The sequence below is a fragment of the Physeter macrocephalus genome, chromosome 8 (assembly GCF_002837175.3).
Source record: "Physeter macrocephalus isolate SW-GA chromosome 8, ASM283717v5, whole genome shotgun sequence".
NCBI lineage: Eukaryota > Metazoa > Chordata > Mammalia > Artiodactyla > Physeteridae > Physeter > Physeter macrocephalus.
The window spans coordinates 48,662,168-48,678,749 of NC_041221.1; the positions used below are offsets into that span (position 1 = coordinate 48,662,168).

General features: G+C 35.5%; 1 protein-coding gene across 4 annotated transcripts in view; it reads right to left on the bottom strand.

The window, feature by feature from the left end:
- The window catches only part of FYB1 (FYN binding protein 1), a 102,801-nt gene that overhangs the window by 10,871 nt on the left and 75,348 nt on the right, over positions 1-16,582 (bottom strand). For 2 of the 4 annotated variants that reach the window (XM_024123666.1, XM_028492874.2), the window contains 5 exons: positions 16,011-16,101; positions 14,678-14,840; positions 6,427-6,460; positions 3,737-3,768; positions 2,288-2,952 (listed from right to left, as the gene is read on the bottom strand). In XM_024123666.1, coding sequence (XP_023979434.1) covers positions 2,930-2,952; positions 3,737-3,768; positions 6,427-6,460; positions 14,678-14,840; positions 16,011-16,101 — 343 coding nt within the window. In that variant the 3' untranslated portion in view covers positions 2,288-2,929. Of the gene's footprint in view, positions 1-2,287; positions 2,953-3,736; positions 3,769-6,426; positions 6,461-14,677; positions 14,841-16,010; positions 16,102-16,582 lie in introns of those variants that run through there. The other 2 variants (XR_008618045.1, XR_008618046.1) reach the window with 2 other exon arrangements.

Sequence of the window (16,582 nt, forward strand, 5' to 3'; positions counted from 1 at the left end):
TGAAAGTGTAGTAATTTTTTTGGCGGGGGGAGGGTGGCACAAATACATGTGTCAGAGGGGAAGGCTGGAGGAACCATCAGGCAGCAGTGCAAGTCTGACCTCATGAAAGGAAGATGGGGAGATGATTGGGTAGAAGCATCTCAGAGTGCTATGTAAGGAAGGGTTAGCCAGGCTGCTGGAAGCTTATGTATCTTTCAGGAACAGGCCTGCCATGCTCAATCGCTGGCTACACAGGAGCAGTCTATGGGAAACGTGGCATTGGCACAACTGTGGGGGTGGATTTCAGAGTGTAGAAGCTGGGGCCTTTGGTTAATTAAGCTCTCCGTGGTTGAAAGTCTGTGAGGCACATTCTCCGGGCTGCCACATATACCCTACCTTTTTTTTTTTGGGGGGGGGCCACACCGGGCAGCATGTAGGGGTCTTAGTTCCCCAACCAAGGATTGAACCTGTGCCCCCTGCAGTGGAAGCATGGGAGCCCTAACCACTGGACCACCAGGGAATTCCATATACCCTACTATTTTAAGACAATGAGATGAGGAAAGGAAGATAGAAATGGGCTGTAGTTAGAGAGGTATTTGGATTCAAGAGAAGGTTTCCTGCTGTTTTTCAAATAGGAAAGACTTCAGTATGTTTGTAAGCCTAGAAGAGGGAATCTGCAGAATGGAAAATGTTAAAGATAGAAAAGAGAAAGGGAGGGAGGGAAAGAGGGATGGGGAAGAGGTGCAAGAGGGAGGTTGAGAATGAATTAATTGTGGAGGAAGAAGACTCCAGAAGGTTTGGTCTTGAACAGGAGGTACCACCCCATCCGCTGAAGCGGAAATCAAAAGAGGTAAAAATGGGCTCAAAGACTCATAGATTTGAGATCAAGTTACGGGACAGAAGGGCTGATAGCCTTGATTTCTTGATAAGTAGGAGGCAAAGTTATCTGCTGAAGGTATTATTTATTTGTTGCTCTTCTCACACGACAAAATTCCTCCCATAAAACCATAACAGAAATAATATTTAGTATATTAAAATTAATACTTCAGATATTTCTTTTATATTAAGATGATTGTCTATTACATAAATCTTTCATAAACATGTGTCTGTTTCTTGGTGTATAAACCATAACTCTGAAAGATTCCCTTCATATAATTTAGAATTTTTAAAACTGACATTGTATTGAGTTTATACCATTCTCAATCAGAAGATAAAATTACTGGAAACATAATGTCAGTGTATTTTGTATATTTGTTACCAAATGTAACAAACAAAAACCACTTTTGGATGATGTAATTTTATCTAGTATTAAAATAAATTCATCATGTGAGCAAATACTGGCTCTCCCTATCAAAAAGTAGACATCAAAATATTTCATAATTGGAGGGGGTCTTTGAGATCAGTGGCTTCTAATTTGGGGGCCTCAGACCCCCAGAATATATACATTGAACAATAGTAGTTGATGATCTATTTTTAAATTTCAAAGCACCTAATAGAAATCCCACTTTACCCACATGAAGACTTTGAGTTCCTTTACAATTACTTGAAATTATTTCAATTCAGTGGGGCTACTCTTCAGACTTTCCAATGGGCCTTTGCAATATTAAAACATGGATAATGCATTAATCATTATTTAATCAATGAGTTTTAAAAGTCAGCAAAACTTCTGAAACACAGGGCTAGGGTAGAGGGAGGATTATAGAAATTTGAGGTAACTGATAGTGAAAACGTTGGGAAAAATTGACTTAGTCTAATCCTGAAATTTGCAGATGAGAAAACTAGGAGGAGGATAAATAATTTATCCAATAACACATCATGGTTCATTAATAGCAGAGCCAGCATTAGGATTTGCTCAATTCATATTTTGGAAGCTGTGAAAAAATTTCCTAATATGCTATTTTCTTGGGTGTTAGGTTTCTGCATTTTGTATCGTGGTGTTTAGTGTTCTTAGCATTTGGAACCCAAATGCTTCACATTTTATTTTTGGGTTGTTTTTGGTTGAGTACGTACCAATAGGAAATACCCCAGCCCAAACGCTAAGGTTTATTAATTTGTATTTCCTCTGCTGGCCAACTTTCCAGTAAAGTGGTTTAAAATTTTTTTTCCGTAGAGGTAATTGAGAAACAAAAACAGAAACTTTTGAAAGAGTCTTCATAGTAAAGAGGTGCCATAAAAGGCTAGTTAATTTTGAACTCCATTCTTCCATTCTTCATAATTTTAGGGTAGTCTTCATTCATATCTACTCTAGTTACAACAGTACTTTAAACAGAATTATATGGTTAGCATATGAATCTACAAAACGAAAACATTTTAGACCCTTCTACAGTTTTAATCTTAGGTGTGCATACTAATTGCATACATTCTCATCAAATAATTAAAAAATATTCATAATTAACAAATAGGCACAAACTTTATACAAAAGTTCTGCTACTACTATAATTTTTGAAAACATTTAACCCACCAGTAAGAGTGGAGACAGCCCTGCCTTTTAAAAGATAGATAATTTGAATAGACAATATAAGATAGGATCATTAGAAGTACAAACAAGAGTTTTTCTTCTTATGAAAAATTTCCTTCCTTATATTTTTGTTATTCTTTATATTTCTTTAGACAACAGCCATTTTTTCTCAAAAGATTTTTTTTTTTTAGGAAGGGTGAGTTGTCTATTGATGGTCTAAAAGAAGTGCGTACATAATTGTCACTGAGGCAGAACTGGGTATTTAATATTTCTTACATCTCATTGATGCAGTCTTCCAAGATGTTGATTGAGCAGAGAAATCATTTTAAGTCCCAAATCTCAAAATGTATAAAAATAATCAGAATTTTATAACAAATGGTAATAACTAGTTTTGTGCATTCATTTTCTATGATACCCAATAACATAGGCCAATTAAAACACAGACTTCACATTGTCATCAAATGAACATAGCAGAATGACCAAAGCTGAGAACTAGTCATTGTCATAGATGCAACCTAAAAGAAGAAAATACAAATTTAAATTAGTTACACAAAATACATATCCTCTAAGTGTTCTAACGTTGTAAATGTAAATGATTCATACTCTCCTGGTTTAGGATAAAAATAGGAGAATTGGCTCACTTTATGAAAAAGCAGTTAAATCGAAGGCCATATATTTATTTAACATTCATTGCTCAGTGTACTTTTCCAAACAAAGTTTCTGGACAAATCTGTTCTGTACCAAAATGAGACTCAAGATTATTTTACCTGGTACTTAATTAAATGTACTTTTTGATAGTAATTCTGAATGAAGTTGAAAATATTAGGTATCAGTAAGAATCATACATTTAAAAGGAGACTAAAAGGAACATAATTAACACTATGCTTCATTTCAGGTGAGATTAATTCTTTAGATCATAATTTAGAAATGTACAATGCTCAGATAATACTAGTGAGTAATACAGGTTATGCAATAAGTACCTACTTATTGTCGAAGCACAAATATTTTTGTGGCTAAAAGCAATTCTTATTAAGATTCATGGTATAATGAAAAATACACTAATATTTCATTCTTTTGTTTCCAAAGAAAATAAATAGATTTTTCCTTGATTTTCAGTCATGTTCAAAAATAATTTTATTTCATTAAACCATGGCATTTACCTTGCTTAACATTTTCAGGTGATTCAAATTCTAATCAGATTGGAAGGCTCTAATTAATCCAGCAAGCTATTTTCAGTATTTGTAAGAACAGTAAATTCACCATGACTGTTCTCTGTGCTGGGTGCCACGTGAGACTTACCATCAGCAATATCGTCATAAATCTCTCCATCACTGTAAATGTAGAAAATAAATTTTATTTTAAAGAAAGAATCTTCTTAACATTAAAGCAATATTTAGGTTATAAGTTTAATAATGTGATTTTATGTGACACAGGCATTTAAGGGTGAGAAGTTGCATTTATAAGTGGGAAGAAATTTCATATTCATCTGTATCTCCTTTCATTGACTTAATCTAATCCTCTGTTTCATTCTTAAAGCACACACACACACACACACACACACACACACACAATTTATTCCATATCATAGACATACAGAATAATGAAAACATGCCCCAAGAGCATAGACCATGCCTTACTCATCTTTAGATAGAACTATAAGCCTAACACACAGCTGTCCTTGGTCAATAGTGTTTGTTGAACTGAACAAACTGAAAAATCATGGCACAGTGCTCCACTGGGGGCCCTAATCCAAAACTGTGATGGATTCTTTATGTTCAGTAATATCAGATTTATACTACTTTCACTTGAACTTCAAATGTTGAATCAAATACAGAAATATTTGGCATAGGAAATGGGTGCATCATTTTTGCAATGTTTCTAATTATAATTTGTAAATATTAATTTAAAATATATAAATATTGGTTACAAAATAAGCAGCCAGGATATGGTTTGTATGGTGATTCTTTTTTTATTTTTTATTTATATATTTTATTTATTTATAATTAACTAATTAATTAATTTTATTTTTGGCTGTGTTGGGCCTTCATTGCTGCACGCCAGGCTTTCTCTAGTTGCAGCGAGAGGGGGCTACTCTTCGTTATGGTGCGTGGGCTTCTCATTGCGGTGGCTTCTCTTGTTGCGGAGCACGGGCTCTAGGCACGCGGGCTTCAGTAGTTGTGGCACACGGGCTTAGTTGCTCTGCGGCATGTGGGATCTTCCCGGACCAGGGCTCGAACCCATGTCACCTTCATTGGCAGGCGGATTCTTAACCACTGCGCCACCAGGGAAGTCTTATTTTTTACTTTTTAAATTTTTTGGCCATGCCGTGCGGCATGTGGGATCTTAGTTTCCCCACCAGGGATCGAACCCATGTCCCCTGCATTGGAAGCATGGAGTCTTAACCACTGGACTGCCAAGGAAGTCACTGTATGGTGATTCTTATGTTATATAATTTAAAAAATATTTGTGGTTATAGGCGGCAGCCATAATAATAGTTCTGGTGAGTTTTACACATTTTAGGTTTTATCTGGTCCTGAATATTTGTGAAGTATTCTATTCCACACACACACTGAGTCCCTCCTATGTACCAGGAGATATAAGTAAAACACAACTTTTATTTCAAGAAACTTATAATCTAATGGAGGAGAGAATGATATGAAAGTAATTAAAATAGAAAGTTATAAATATTAATATAGCCTTGAAACGTAGGATACACAAATGTAAGGTGACTTTGTCATTTAGACCAGACCTACTCTTGGTTCCTATACTACCTCTGTGCATTTATCATAGAAGCAGCAGCAGGCTTTTCAAATTGCTGCCAGCTATGGCAGATGCTGTGAGTTCCCTATGTCTTCTGTTTGGATCCTTTCTCTGAGATTGAGGGAGGATTTGGCTAATGGAAATCGTATACAAATGCAAAGAGGACAGATTTTTTTCTATTATTCATTCAATAAACTTTTATTAAGTATTCACTTCAATAGGTGGTAAAGCAATAATTACTTAGAGAGTACACTTTCTGAATTCTCTCTTAATCATCCTGTAGTAATCACTGATGAAGACGTGGTCCCGTTATTTGTCACACATTCTTTCCTTGAAACTTGTATCTTTCATAGAGTAAAACCTGTTGAAAAGTCCCATGCCTACTACTGTGATTAATGCTCTGAGGAAAATAAAAGTATTGTGATTATTTTTCTTTTGACTCTTTCTTGGTTTGCTGACAGAGCCCTTAACATTGCTTTGCCTCTTTCTGATTGGTGTCAGGTTGTTTATGGATACAGTTTGTGAATCTTCCTTGATTTCTTAATCATGCTGAATTCTGTAAATCTCTGTATTGGTATATGACCTACCCTGATAATGGAGTTCATTTCTTGCACTGGTTTACTTGGAATAGAATCTTATAACATTGGGGGTGGACTCTAATAGCACTAGTACCAGACTGTGACAATGTCCTATTCATAAAAATAGAAGAATCATTGACCACTATCTTTTTCTGGCATGCTTCCAAAAAAGGCAACTTAATACTCTACTATGCCTGCTGTGAGTAAAGAAAAGCCTTCAATTAGGGGCCAAGCTATAAACCGTTAACAGGTGATATTTGTACCTACTCTGCAGACACCTAATGGGTACCTGATTAATTCAATTCAATCAACTGCATTAATAGCTAGTGAAATGCAAAATATTAATGAAAGTGCTAGTGGTTTTGACCTGTCTCCAATATTTGCAATGTGTGTATCCAATGAATATATAAAACTATTAACTGTATAATCATGAATGAGAAGGGCTCCTCCTTTATATTTAAAACAGTGACACTTTATCAAAACTAACTTCGTTATGGGTACTACCATGTTGACATTAGTATAGCATATTGTTTTAAAATTTATTTATGATAGTTTAGTAGATTATATTATGTAAGTGATATTAGGAAACTTTCTTAAAGAAAAGCATATAATTATTTTTGGAAATATAGTAGTAGAAGAAAATGGGCTTACTTGTCCACCAAGTAACTCCGAAGGACATAACCATCTAAGAAAGAAAAAGAAAATAAATTTTATTAACAGTACAAACTTGAAAAATCCCTACTATTTTTAAAGAAATTGAAATAGAATTTAATAATTAAAAGAATATGATATAATATATTGAATAATTATATCTATCTCCAAATATGACTTATTTTTCTTATTTGTGTCCACTTTTCTCTCCTTCCTTTTTTTTTTTAACATCTTTTTGGAGAATAATTGCTTTACAATGGTGTGTTAGTTTCTGCTTTATAACTTTTCCTCTTCTCTCTTTTTTCTCTCTCTCTCTCTCCTACATGACTCTTTTCCTCCATTTACAATCTTTTCTCCTTTCCCCCTTAAATTAAAAACCAATATTTTCTTTTCTAAGCTACTGTAGGTTGTAGCACAATCTTCTTTCACATTTTAATCTATTTCTTTAAGGTGTTACCCATTTGACACAGTTTTAAGAATTTATTAAGCATAATTTCTCCTATGACAAAAGTAGGTCACAGGTAGGGATTTTAAATATCACCAGGTCTAACACTTAAGTTTTCAAATTTTATTATACTGAGCAGTCAGAACTGTGTTCCATTCCCCTTTCAGATCCGCAATCTAGTGTTTACTTGGGGGAGTGTGCATTCTAAATGGTTTCAAAACAGCTCTCTTATAATCAGCGTGAAAGATCTTTCACTATGGTTTTTGCCATTTGACAGAGCGTCAACGTTTGCATTTTCATCTTTCATGGAACAAATTAATATTAGAAGAGCACCTATCAGGGATTCTAGTGATTCCTCTGTTAAATGGAAAATAAACATTTTATACAAGAAAGCGAAGATTTTTTTTCACTTTATTTTTGCCCCTCTTGCGCAAAATACTGCTAAGAAAAAATATGGGCTATTTTTCTTAAGAAAATGTCTGCTGACATCTAATTAATGTTACTAACCTTTGGAATTATTGGTTTTGTGTTAGCGCCTAGCCACTGTTATATGCTTGAGATTAGTACCATTTATAGTCTTGTCAATACAGCTTCTAAATAACCTCTTTCACTGAGTCAATCTATTGGTTTTGCTCCACCTCAGATCTAGTTTTGGTTCTAAATCAGAGTAAATGTGTAAAAAGTGATAAAGCAGGAAGCTCACAAGCAAAAATTAATACCAATGTTAATAAACTTACGTAAACATACTAATATATTGCCATTGATTTAACATGCAAAATTTTTTTAAAGTTAGAATCATACAACTGAAATTGTGGATTAAAATTTAAGAGAATGAACTTTCCCTTGAAATATTCCAGGGTAAAAAAAATTCCACCAAAATATTTTGTCAAGAAACTAACTACTTGTTGATGAAAATTGTTCATAAGAATCATATTTGGAAAATAAAGAATCAAAGTTATCTTTGAATTCCTGCAGCATGGCAGTAATGAAGCATATGTCAAAATGATAAAAGTACAATAAGTAATATTTTTCTCAGAGTATGAAAAATTAGACGATGCTATACCTTCCTTTTTATTTCAATTAAAGAAGTGGAAAAATTAATATAAAGGTCATCTAAAATTAATATCTATGGTCCTTGGGTAGACTTTGATTCCACAATTCTTTCAGTCATTTCACGTTAACAAACTTAAAAAAAAAGTTAAGGTAGACATCATCATTTAGCATAATTTTTAAAGGGGGATAATCTCATCTCTAACAAATTCAGCTCTATGTGTGTCTCTCAAAAGAGAAACTGTGCAAATAACAGACTTTTTGAACAAATTGTGGATTTTGTGTCAGGCTTCCAATAATTGAAGTATGTCTTTACTTGTACTTATGTTTAGGGCCAACATAAAGTGTGAACCATTTCTACAGACAGTAAGAGTCACAAAGTATTTTTTTTTTCGTTAGTTAAAATTGGTGGTTATGTTTTCATTTTGAATTTTCTCTTAAAACAAATTGGAAAATAAAACAATACAAGTAAGTGTTCCCATGATATTCATGTTTAAATTAATAATTTAAAAATAACGACTGAAGCCTTTAACGATGAAGTCAATCTCATTGTGAGTTGTCTGGGCTTTGTAAAGTGCCTGAACTAATATTAGAATGTAGACAATTAGAGAAATGTATAAGAAGTAAGAAAATATTGCCAGAGATTGGAATTACTCTGGCCTCAAATATATTTCTGTTGTTGTTTGTAAAAAATATTTAGAAGGTCAAGAGAAACAAAATCCAAAACAAAGAGAATATAATCACCATTTCTGGAAATAAAAGGTTTTTATTTTCTTGTGCTTGTAGGTCATCTACCTTTTAAAACTCAGTTATGCTAAAATTGTGTAGACCTGGATAAAACACTACCTGTAATGAGGCATAAAACAGTCCTTTCAATGACCAAAGTTAATAACTCATGATATACAGCTTAATTACCTCACCTCACAAAGTTTATTATAAAAAAATATATCTTCTTAGCTTCTCAAATCCCTATTACATTTCCTCCTATATCTTGACTCTTCAAGAGTTCTATGGAGCAGCTTTTTCTTTTGTTGAAAGCTCTAATGTTGTTGCTGTTTTGTTGTTTTTGTTGTTGTGTGAGCTACATAAACATCAGTAATTGTGAATATTATTTAAGAACAAACTTATCAAGGGGTTGGGGTGTGGGATGGTACTGTGCTGCTCTACTTTAGTTCCCCGAAATGATGTGATCATTTGGGGCTCATAAACTATAAAATCACTATTATATAGCACTTTTGCAGGGTTAACGACTTTTAATACAACATAGGTTTTGCTGTCTAGTACCTTTAAAAATCTCTGCTGAAACTTCATTCTATTACAATCATGATTCATGACAGTGTCAAAACAAGTGTCTTACCATGAAGTTTTAAACAACTTCTCCATGATAGTTACTAGACACAAATTTTTTTTTTTTGCAGTAGAAAAATGTTCTCTGCTCACACGTTCCATGAACATTCATCATAGGGAATGTAATGAAAAATACAAACAAATGAAATAAACAGAAAACCTCATCATAGTTCTGTAACATGCAGAGTGGCTGCTGTGTTTAGTTAGCTCTATAATATCATGGGCACTGGCACACCAGGGATTCTCACACATAATATGAAATTATCATTCGGAAATCTCGCATTCATAGAGCAGAACACAGTGACTTGAAACAAATGTTTTGAAATATGTGGTGGGTAGAGTTGGTTAAGAAAGTAACACCCACCCACCATATGTGCCGGTTAATTTCTTCCCAAAACATTTACTTGCTACAGTGCAGATGTGTCCCAGTACTAATGACTCACCTTTCAGAAGGGTGTTGTGAATATAAAATTACCAAGGATATACAAAACCGTCTTTGGAAAAAATGAAAAATATCTTTGTTCTAATATTTTCAAATTTTTTACTCAATAAAAATGACAAATTTTTTTATTTCCTAATTATTTCGTTTGTTGTGAGCAAGTCCAGAAATAAAGTTAAACTTACTCAATTTGGCCTCATGCAGTTTAAAAACAATAAAGTCATACTGCATAGATTTACTAAGGCAAGTGGAACAACGTCCGACTTCAAGAGAAAATGCTCATAATGTAATAGAAATTAAAAACAAAATGCAGGGCTTCCCTGGTGGCGCAGTGGTTGAGAGTCCGCCTGCCGATGCAGGGCACACGGGTTCGTGCCCAGGTCCGGGAAGATCCCACATGCCGCGGAGCGGCTGGGCCCGTGAGCCAGGGCCGATGAGCCTGCGCGTCCGGAGCCTGTGCTCCGCAACGGGAGAGGCCACAACAGTGAGAGGCCCGCATACCAAAAAAAAAAAAAAAAAAAAAAAAAAATGCAGTGTATAATGCTAAATATAAATTATTATCCTAGTTCTATGTAATAGAAATTAAAAACAAAATGCAGTGTATAATGCTAAATATAAATTATTATCCTAGTTCTATAAAAATGTTCTCTTTCCCTCTCTCTTTTTCTCTCCCTACTTATTTTTAGGGCTTCAAATCAGGTGATATTAAATTTCTGAATACAAAAATTTTCTTCAGTGAACATGTGTTGTTTTAAAATCGAAACCAAAATTACCTAAGCAAAGAAACGATCAGTTGGATTTGGGGACACCCAAAGCACCTTTAAAATTCCCCTTCCTTTGATGCCCAAAGGAAATGGACAACATTTTGATCACAAATAACTCACCTCATGTCTCATTCCACACTTTTTTGTAGAAAAATTTTCTCCAGTGACAGGAGGTGGGAAAACTCACAGCTTATGAGACTTTGAGTTGAGGAACATGCACAAATATTAGCGAGAAATTCTAAACATTTGGGAATGTGCCCGAAATATATATTTAAGATCTCAATGCCTCTACAATATACTTTTCTACAAGTCAGTGGGTGAGACTTGATCAAATGTGATAATGCCTGTAAAAGTGGCTTGTACTCTACTCCACAGTGGGAAGGGATTACTGTTAATGATTTAGCCTCTCATATCTATCGTTACAAATTAGGTTTAAGTAAACTATGGTTTTCTTTTTTTTTGGCTGGATTAAAGAAGAATAGAAAGTAAGGAAAATGTTAGGGTCATCATGGTGTTGGGCTGCAAATGTCATTACTGCTAATTAGATGTAGAAAAAAGGAACTGAAAGATTCAGTCTCCCAAATGATACACAAGTGAACCACATCACTATAGCTAAGACAGAGAACTTCTGTCTTCTAACAAGTTAAACTATTCAACGGACTTCTTCCTGTGAATGTCAATATGTCAGATTTTCATCTGGTTATCCAACTGCAATCTCCAAATTGTTATACTCAATTCAGCAATCCCCAAACAAGGTGCCAGGCAGCGTAGAATGTGTTGGTAACACAATGTTGAGAACATTTCACTGAAGCTACTCTCAAGCTCAGTCTCATAAGAGTAATAGATTGGAAAAACAGTAAGGACAGTGACAGCAATAACAGTAGTGGCATGGTGCAGCAAGGGAGAGATTAATTGTGTTAGGGTGGCTGCGGAGGAGTGAGTGAGTGTGCTTCCAATTTTAGATGACAACTGGGTTGTTTTTAACAGATAATTTATGGGCATTCCAAGTAGAATAAAATAGCATAGAAGGATGAAATAGCATAATTTATTCAGGGAATGACAAATGAGTAGTTTACATTTCTGGAGTGTTAGTTGCAGATGGGAAATAGTTGATGAAGGTGAGTCTAGATCACAAAGGGTTTTATATACTAACTCTAAAGACTTCATGTTTTTAAAAAATAATATTTGGGTAACAGTATGGTGAGTGGATTGGCTGAGAGAAGGGTAATGGAGACGTAACATTTGAAAGGCTATTGCAATAATCCAGGTGAGGAAGGGTTAAATCCATACAACAATTGTCCCTATGGACAATACCTCCTGTGGAGGTGTTTGAGGAATAGATCAGAAATTAAGCAAATTAAACATGTTAAGGATCCAGTTCAAGGAAAGACTAACCAGCAGTTTTAGAAAAATTAAGAAAAGCAAGAGATTTGGAAAAATAAAAGGGAAATCAAGCAGATATGATCATTGGATTGTGGAATAATGCAATCGCAGATGCTCTTGGTGGCCCTCCCACCTGCCCAGGAGTAGGCTTCAATTCCTGATGGACACGGAGTTGATGTATAAGTACCCCAGTTTGTTTCCCACCGGATGGGATAACACTGCCACTCCGAGTTCCCAACTGATTAAGCTCCTACTACCCAAGTGTACCTTTTTTTTGATAACAAGATTTTATTAGCTGCCTTCTCAAGATTTTATTAGCTGCCTTCTCTTCCCAGTTTATTAACAAGATTTTATTAGCTGCCTTCTCTTCCCAGTCTACTTCTCCACGTGCTCATGGGAGTATCCCAGAATCTCCTCCCAAATGGGAAAGCCAAACTAAGACAAAGTCCAGGCCAAAGAAAGTGTATAAATAAAAAACAACTAGTACGCAAGTGCTACCGATATAATCATCTGGTTTTCATTCTGTTCGAGATGGACCCCAAAACCACCTAAGAATTGAATTAGTTATCAGTGAGCTTGAGAATTGTAAAGTGCATTGGTCCTGCAGCAGAAAAAAAAAAAAAAAAAGATAAAAGTTACAAGGAACCCTTGATTTTATCTACCAGAATGTCATGTAATGTCTTCACCTCTCTCTCTTTTTTTTTTTTTTTTTTTGCGGTACGCGGGCCTCTCACTGTTGTGGCCTCTCCCGCTGCGGAGCACAGGCTCCGGACGCGCAGGCTCACCGGCCACGGCTCACGGGCCCAGCCGTGCCGCGGCATGTGGGATCCTCCCGGACCGGGGCACGAACCCGTGTCCCCTGCATCGGCAGGCGGACTCTCAACCACTGCGCCACCAGGGAAGCCCGCACCTCTCATTTTTAACAGATGATAAATTCTAAGAGGATAGGAGTCCTCCAGTATTCATAGCAGTATTTAGAATTATTGGTGTTGAAGTAGAAAATGATAGCAGATTACAAATTATCCCAGAATGGCTGTTGCTTTTCCTCATTCTTAAGGTCTACTGGTTCCTAGGTAGGGTCTCCTCCGAATTTCTGTTTTTGATGTTGAATCTACATCTGCTCATCTGTATCTATACATGTTTGTTGTTGAGGTCATTTATATCCTGTTACTCAGAGTATGTTCTGTGGACCGGCAGCATCAATTACCTGGGAGCTTGGGAAAACACCTTACCTCAGACCTACTAAGTTAGAATCTGCATTTTTAACAAGATCCCCACGTGAAGTGTATGTACTTTGAAGTTGAGGAGCATTGCTCTAGATGGGATTTGTTGCAGGGACAGAAATCTCAGGACAGCAGGGCAAGATAAGTCTGAAGCTTGTCCTCTGGAGAAGGGTCCACATGACAAGTACTAGAACAATTCTCTGTTGTGAAAAATGTGAAATAATTTGGAAAGTAGAGGGAAGGAAACATATCATTTAGGCCCATCACCCTAATCAGCCACTATTAGGATTTTAGTTTGGTTTCTTTTATTTACATATTTTTTAACATGGCTGTAAATAAATCCTATCCTACTTTAAGCAGGCTTCTTATTTCTCTTACTGTTGTATCATGAGAATTTCCTCATGCTATCATAATCATCCTGGAAAATACTCAGTTTGTATATTCATCATAACTTATTTAATAATTTTAAAAATTTGAACATTTTAAAATATTTTGATGACCTTTTAAAGCATGTAGTTATTCTGCATTTAAGACTATTCCTTGGGGTACATCTTCACAAATCCTGGTCTGAATGGGGGTTTTCTTTGTCTTCTGGAGCTCCATCTTTGAATTATCTCCAGTGACCTTCAAGTTGTAATGCTACATACCCCTGCCTGTTATCCTTTGCACCCATATTCCATTTTTTTCTTTTAACGCCAACCACACCCCTTCCATGAAAACTTTAGATCCATTTTCCCCACCCTTGAGTCACTATATTTTATTCTTAAAAAATCTACTTTGGCTCCTGTCCCTGAGTCTCCTTCCTGTCATTAAAATTGAACTCAGAGTTTGTGTTTTCCGTGCAGACTTACCGAGCTGATATGGGACAGCCATGCTGGCTATTCAATTTTAAATATAGGGCAACATAATTTTGACTTACTCTTCCCTGGACTTTAAATGAAATAAGCTTCCTTTTAAAACTGGACAAAAACATTTCCATCTGCCAGCTTTAGTAGCTGAGAAAGTCAGAGAGGACAGGACTCTCTTGTGTTTATTTGGAATAGAATGTCGTATTAAATGTGGCCGAACAGGAAGTGAAAACAAGTGAATTTGCAAGGTAGGAAAACTGGAGATTCTAGGTGTGACATATGCGATATAATTTCAAACCAGACCAGAGCAAGAACCACTCACTACTTTAGCAGAGTGGTTCTCCCTTTAGTGTACGTAGGAGCAAACTAAGGAAGCCGTTATGATCACAGACTCTGTCTGACCCACAGAGTACATGACTCAGCAAGTCAAGGGTGGGTCCAGGGTGTTAAGAGTTGTAATACACACAGGAGTTTTCTGATGCTGGTGGTCTGTGGGACCACATTTTCAGAAGCACTAATTTGGCATAACTTTGGCAACTCAGTGCCAAATATAGCAGGTAGGAAATGAAAAAAAAAAAATTAAAATAAAGTACATTGATTCCAGCACAGCAAGATCTCCAGTTTCTTAATGTTTTCCACAATTCACAAAGCATGGAGCAAAAACAGTTAATACAAATAGGAGTGATCACTAAAACTTGTTTAGTCGTTAAATTCTGGGGTGTCCTATCTATAAAGAGTAAATAGTGACTTACATTTTCCTTCTTCATTCCTGCAGAGAACTTTTGTATCATCTGTGTTTTGTATAACTTCCAGGGATTCTCCAGGCTTTACCTGTAGATCTCTGTTTCCCCACTTTTTAGAAGTTGAGTAGGGTGCAACTTTGGTGGAATAGAGGACTCTAATTTCACCATCATACTGGAAAAATAAGGACAAGCATTTACATTATTAATTGATGTGTATTATTAAAGTAATTCATTTATTGACAGATTTATTAAGAAAATCTTTGTTAAACAACTAGTTCCTTGTTTTCAAAAAATAACAAAAACTTCTTTGGAGAAAAATCACTCATAACCTCACCAACCTAATAATTCTTTTTAAAATAAAAAGTTTTTTAAAATTTAAGATGTAATGCATGTGTTGATTTGTCGCACTCATATATTGCAAAATGATAGCCATCAGAACTTAAATTCTATTTGGCTTGATCACCTCACAATATTACCATTTCTTTTTTTATAGTGAGAACATTTAAGATTTGCTCCGTTAGGGACTTCCATGTATATAATACAGTATTGCTAACTATAAGCACTGTGCTATAATTAGACCCCTAAAACTTACTCATCTAACTGCTGAGTATTTGTATCCTTTGACAGACATCTCCCCATGCTCCCCTCCTGTGGTAACCACGATTTTACTCTTGACTTCTGTGGGTTTGGTTTTTTTAGATTCCACATATAAGTGATATCATACAGTATTTGTCTCTGTCATTCTGACTTATTTTGCTTAGTATAATGCTCTCAAGGTCCGTCCATGTTGTCACAAATGGCAGCATTTCCTTGTTTTCCATGGCTGAATAATATTTCACATATATCTATCTATCTCACATCTTTTTCATCTATTCTATTTTTAGCTTACCTTCTTATTAAGTTTCAAAGGACAGCTAAATTTAGATGATTATCACGGTACATATTGTGCATGTATGAGAGTTTACTTAATTTCTTATAGGAATAAATTTAAATCTAAAATAAATTTTGTAGAAAATAAAGGAGTTGTGATGGAGAACTGTGATATTGATAATTACACTTTTAAAAATCATCAATTTTTTCATTAGCACTTTGAACTTTGTATGATTTTTTTTTTTTTTCTTTTTGCGGTACGCGGGCCTCTCACTGTTGTGGCCTCTCCCGTTGCGGAGCACAGGCTCCGGACGCACAGGCTCAGCGGCCATGGCTCACGGGCCCAGCCGCTCCGCGGCATGCGGGATCTTCCCGGACCGGGGCACGAACCCGTGTCCCCTGCATCGGCAGGCAGTCTCTCCACCACTGCGCCACCAGGGAAGCCCTGTAGGATATTTAAATGTAAACATACTTTAAATTTTTTCCTGAAGTCTTTTTCTTCTTTTTCTTGCTTTTTTAGTTTCTTAGGGTCTTTTTCTTCTGCCTTGGCCTTGGCTCCTTGACTAGGATGGCAGAACACACATAAAATAGCATTTAGTTTCAAAATATAAGAAGAATAGTGTATAACAGACAATTCATAACATTACATTTTTGTTAAATTTCATTTTCAATTATCGTTGTTAGAAATCTAGTACATTCATTGTAATAAATGATGACGTTTCATAATGCAGAATAGATCTTCAAGAGAATACAGACTGAGTTAAAATGGAAGTGAGAGATAATGTATTATGTTGAATGGTATAAAATGACTGAAGTATAGTTTAAACATGGTTACATACCAGCAGTGTCATATGATTCAACCTATTCTTGAATCCCTTATATTTTTCAACCCTTCCTAGATAATTAAGTGGTTTGGCTAATGTCATAGAAAAGGCTTTTTAAAAAAGGACACTTGTGAAAGACTGATTTTTATGGCTTAAAAATTTATCTATATATAATCTACTTAAAACAAAGCCAGGGTCATATCTCATGATACCAACTAAA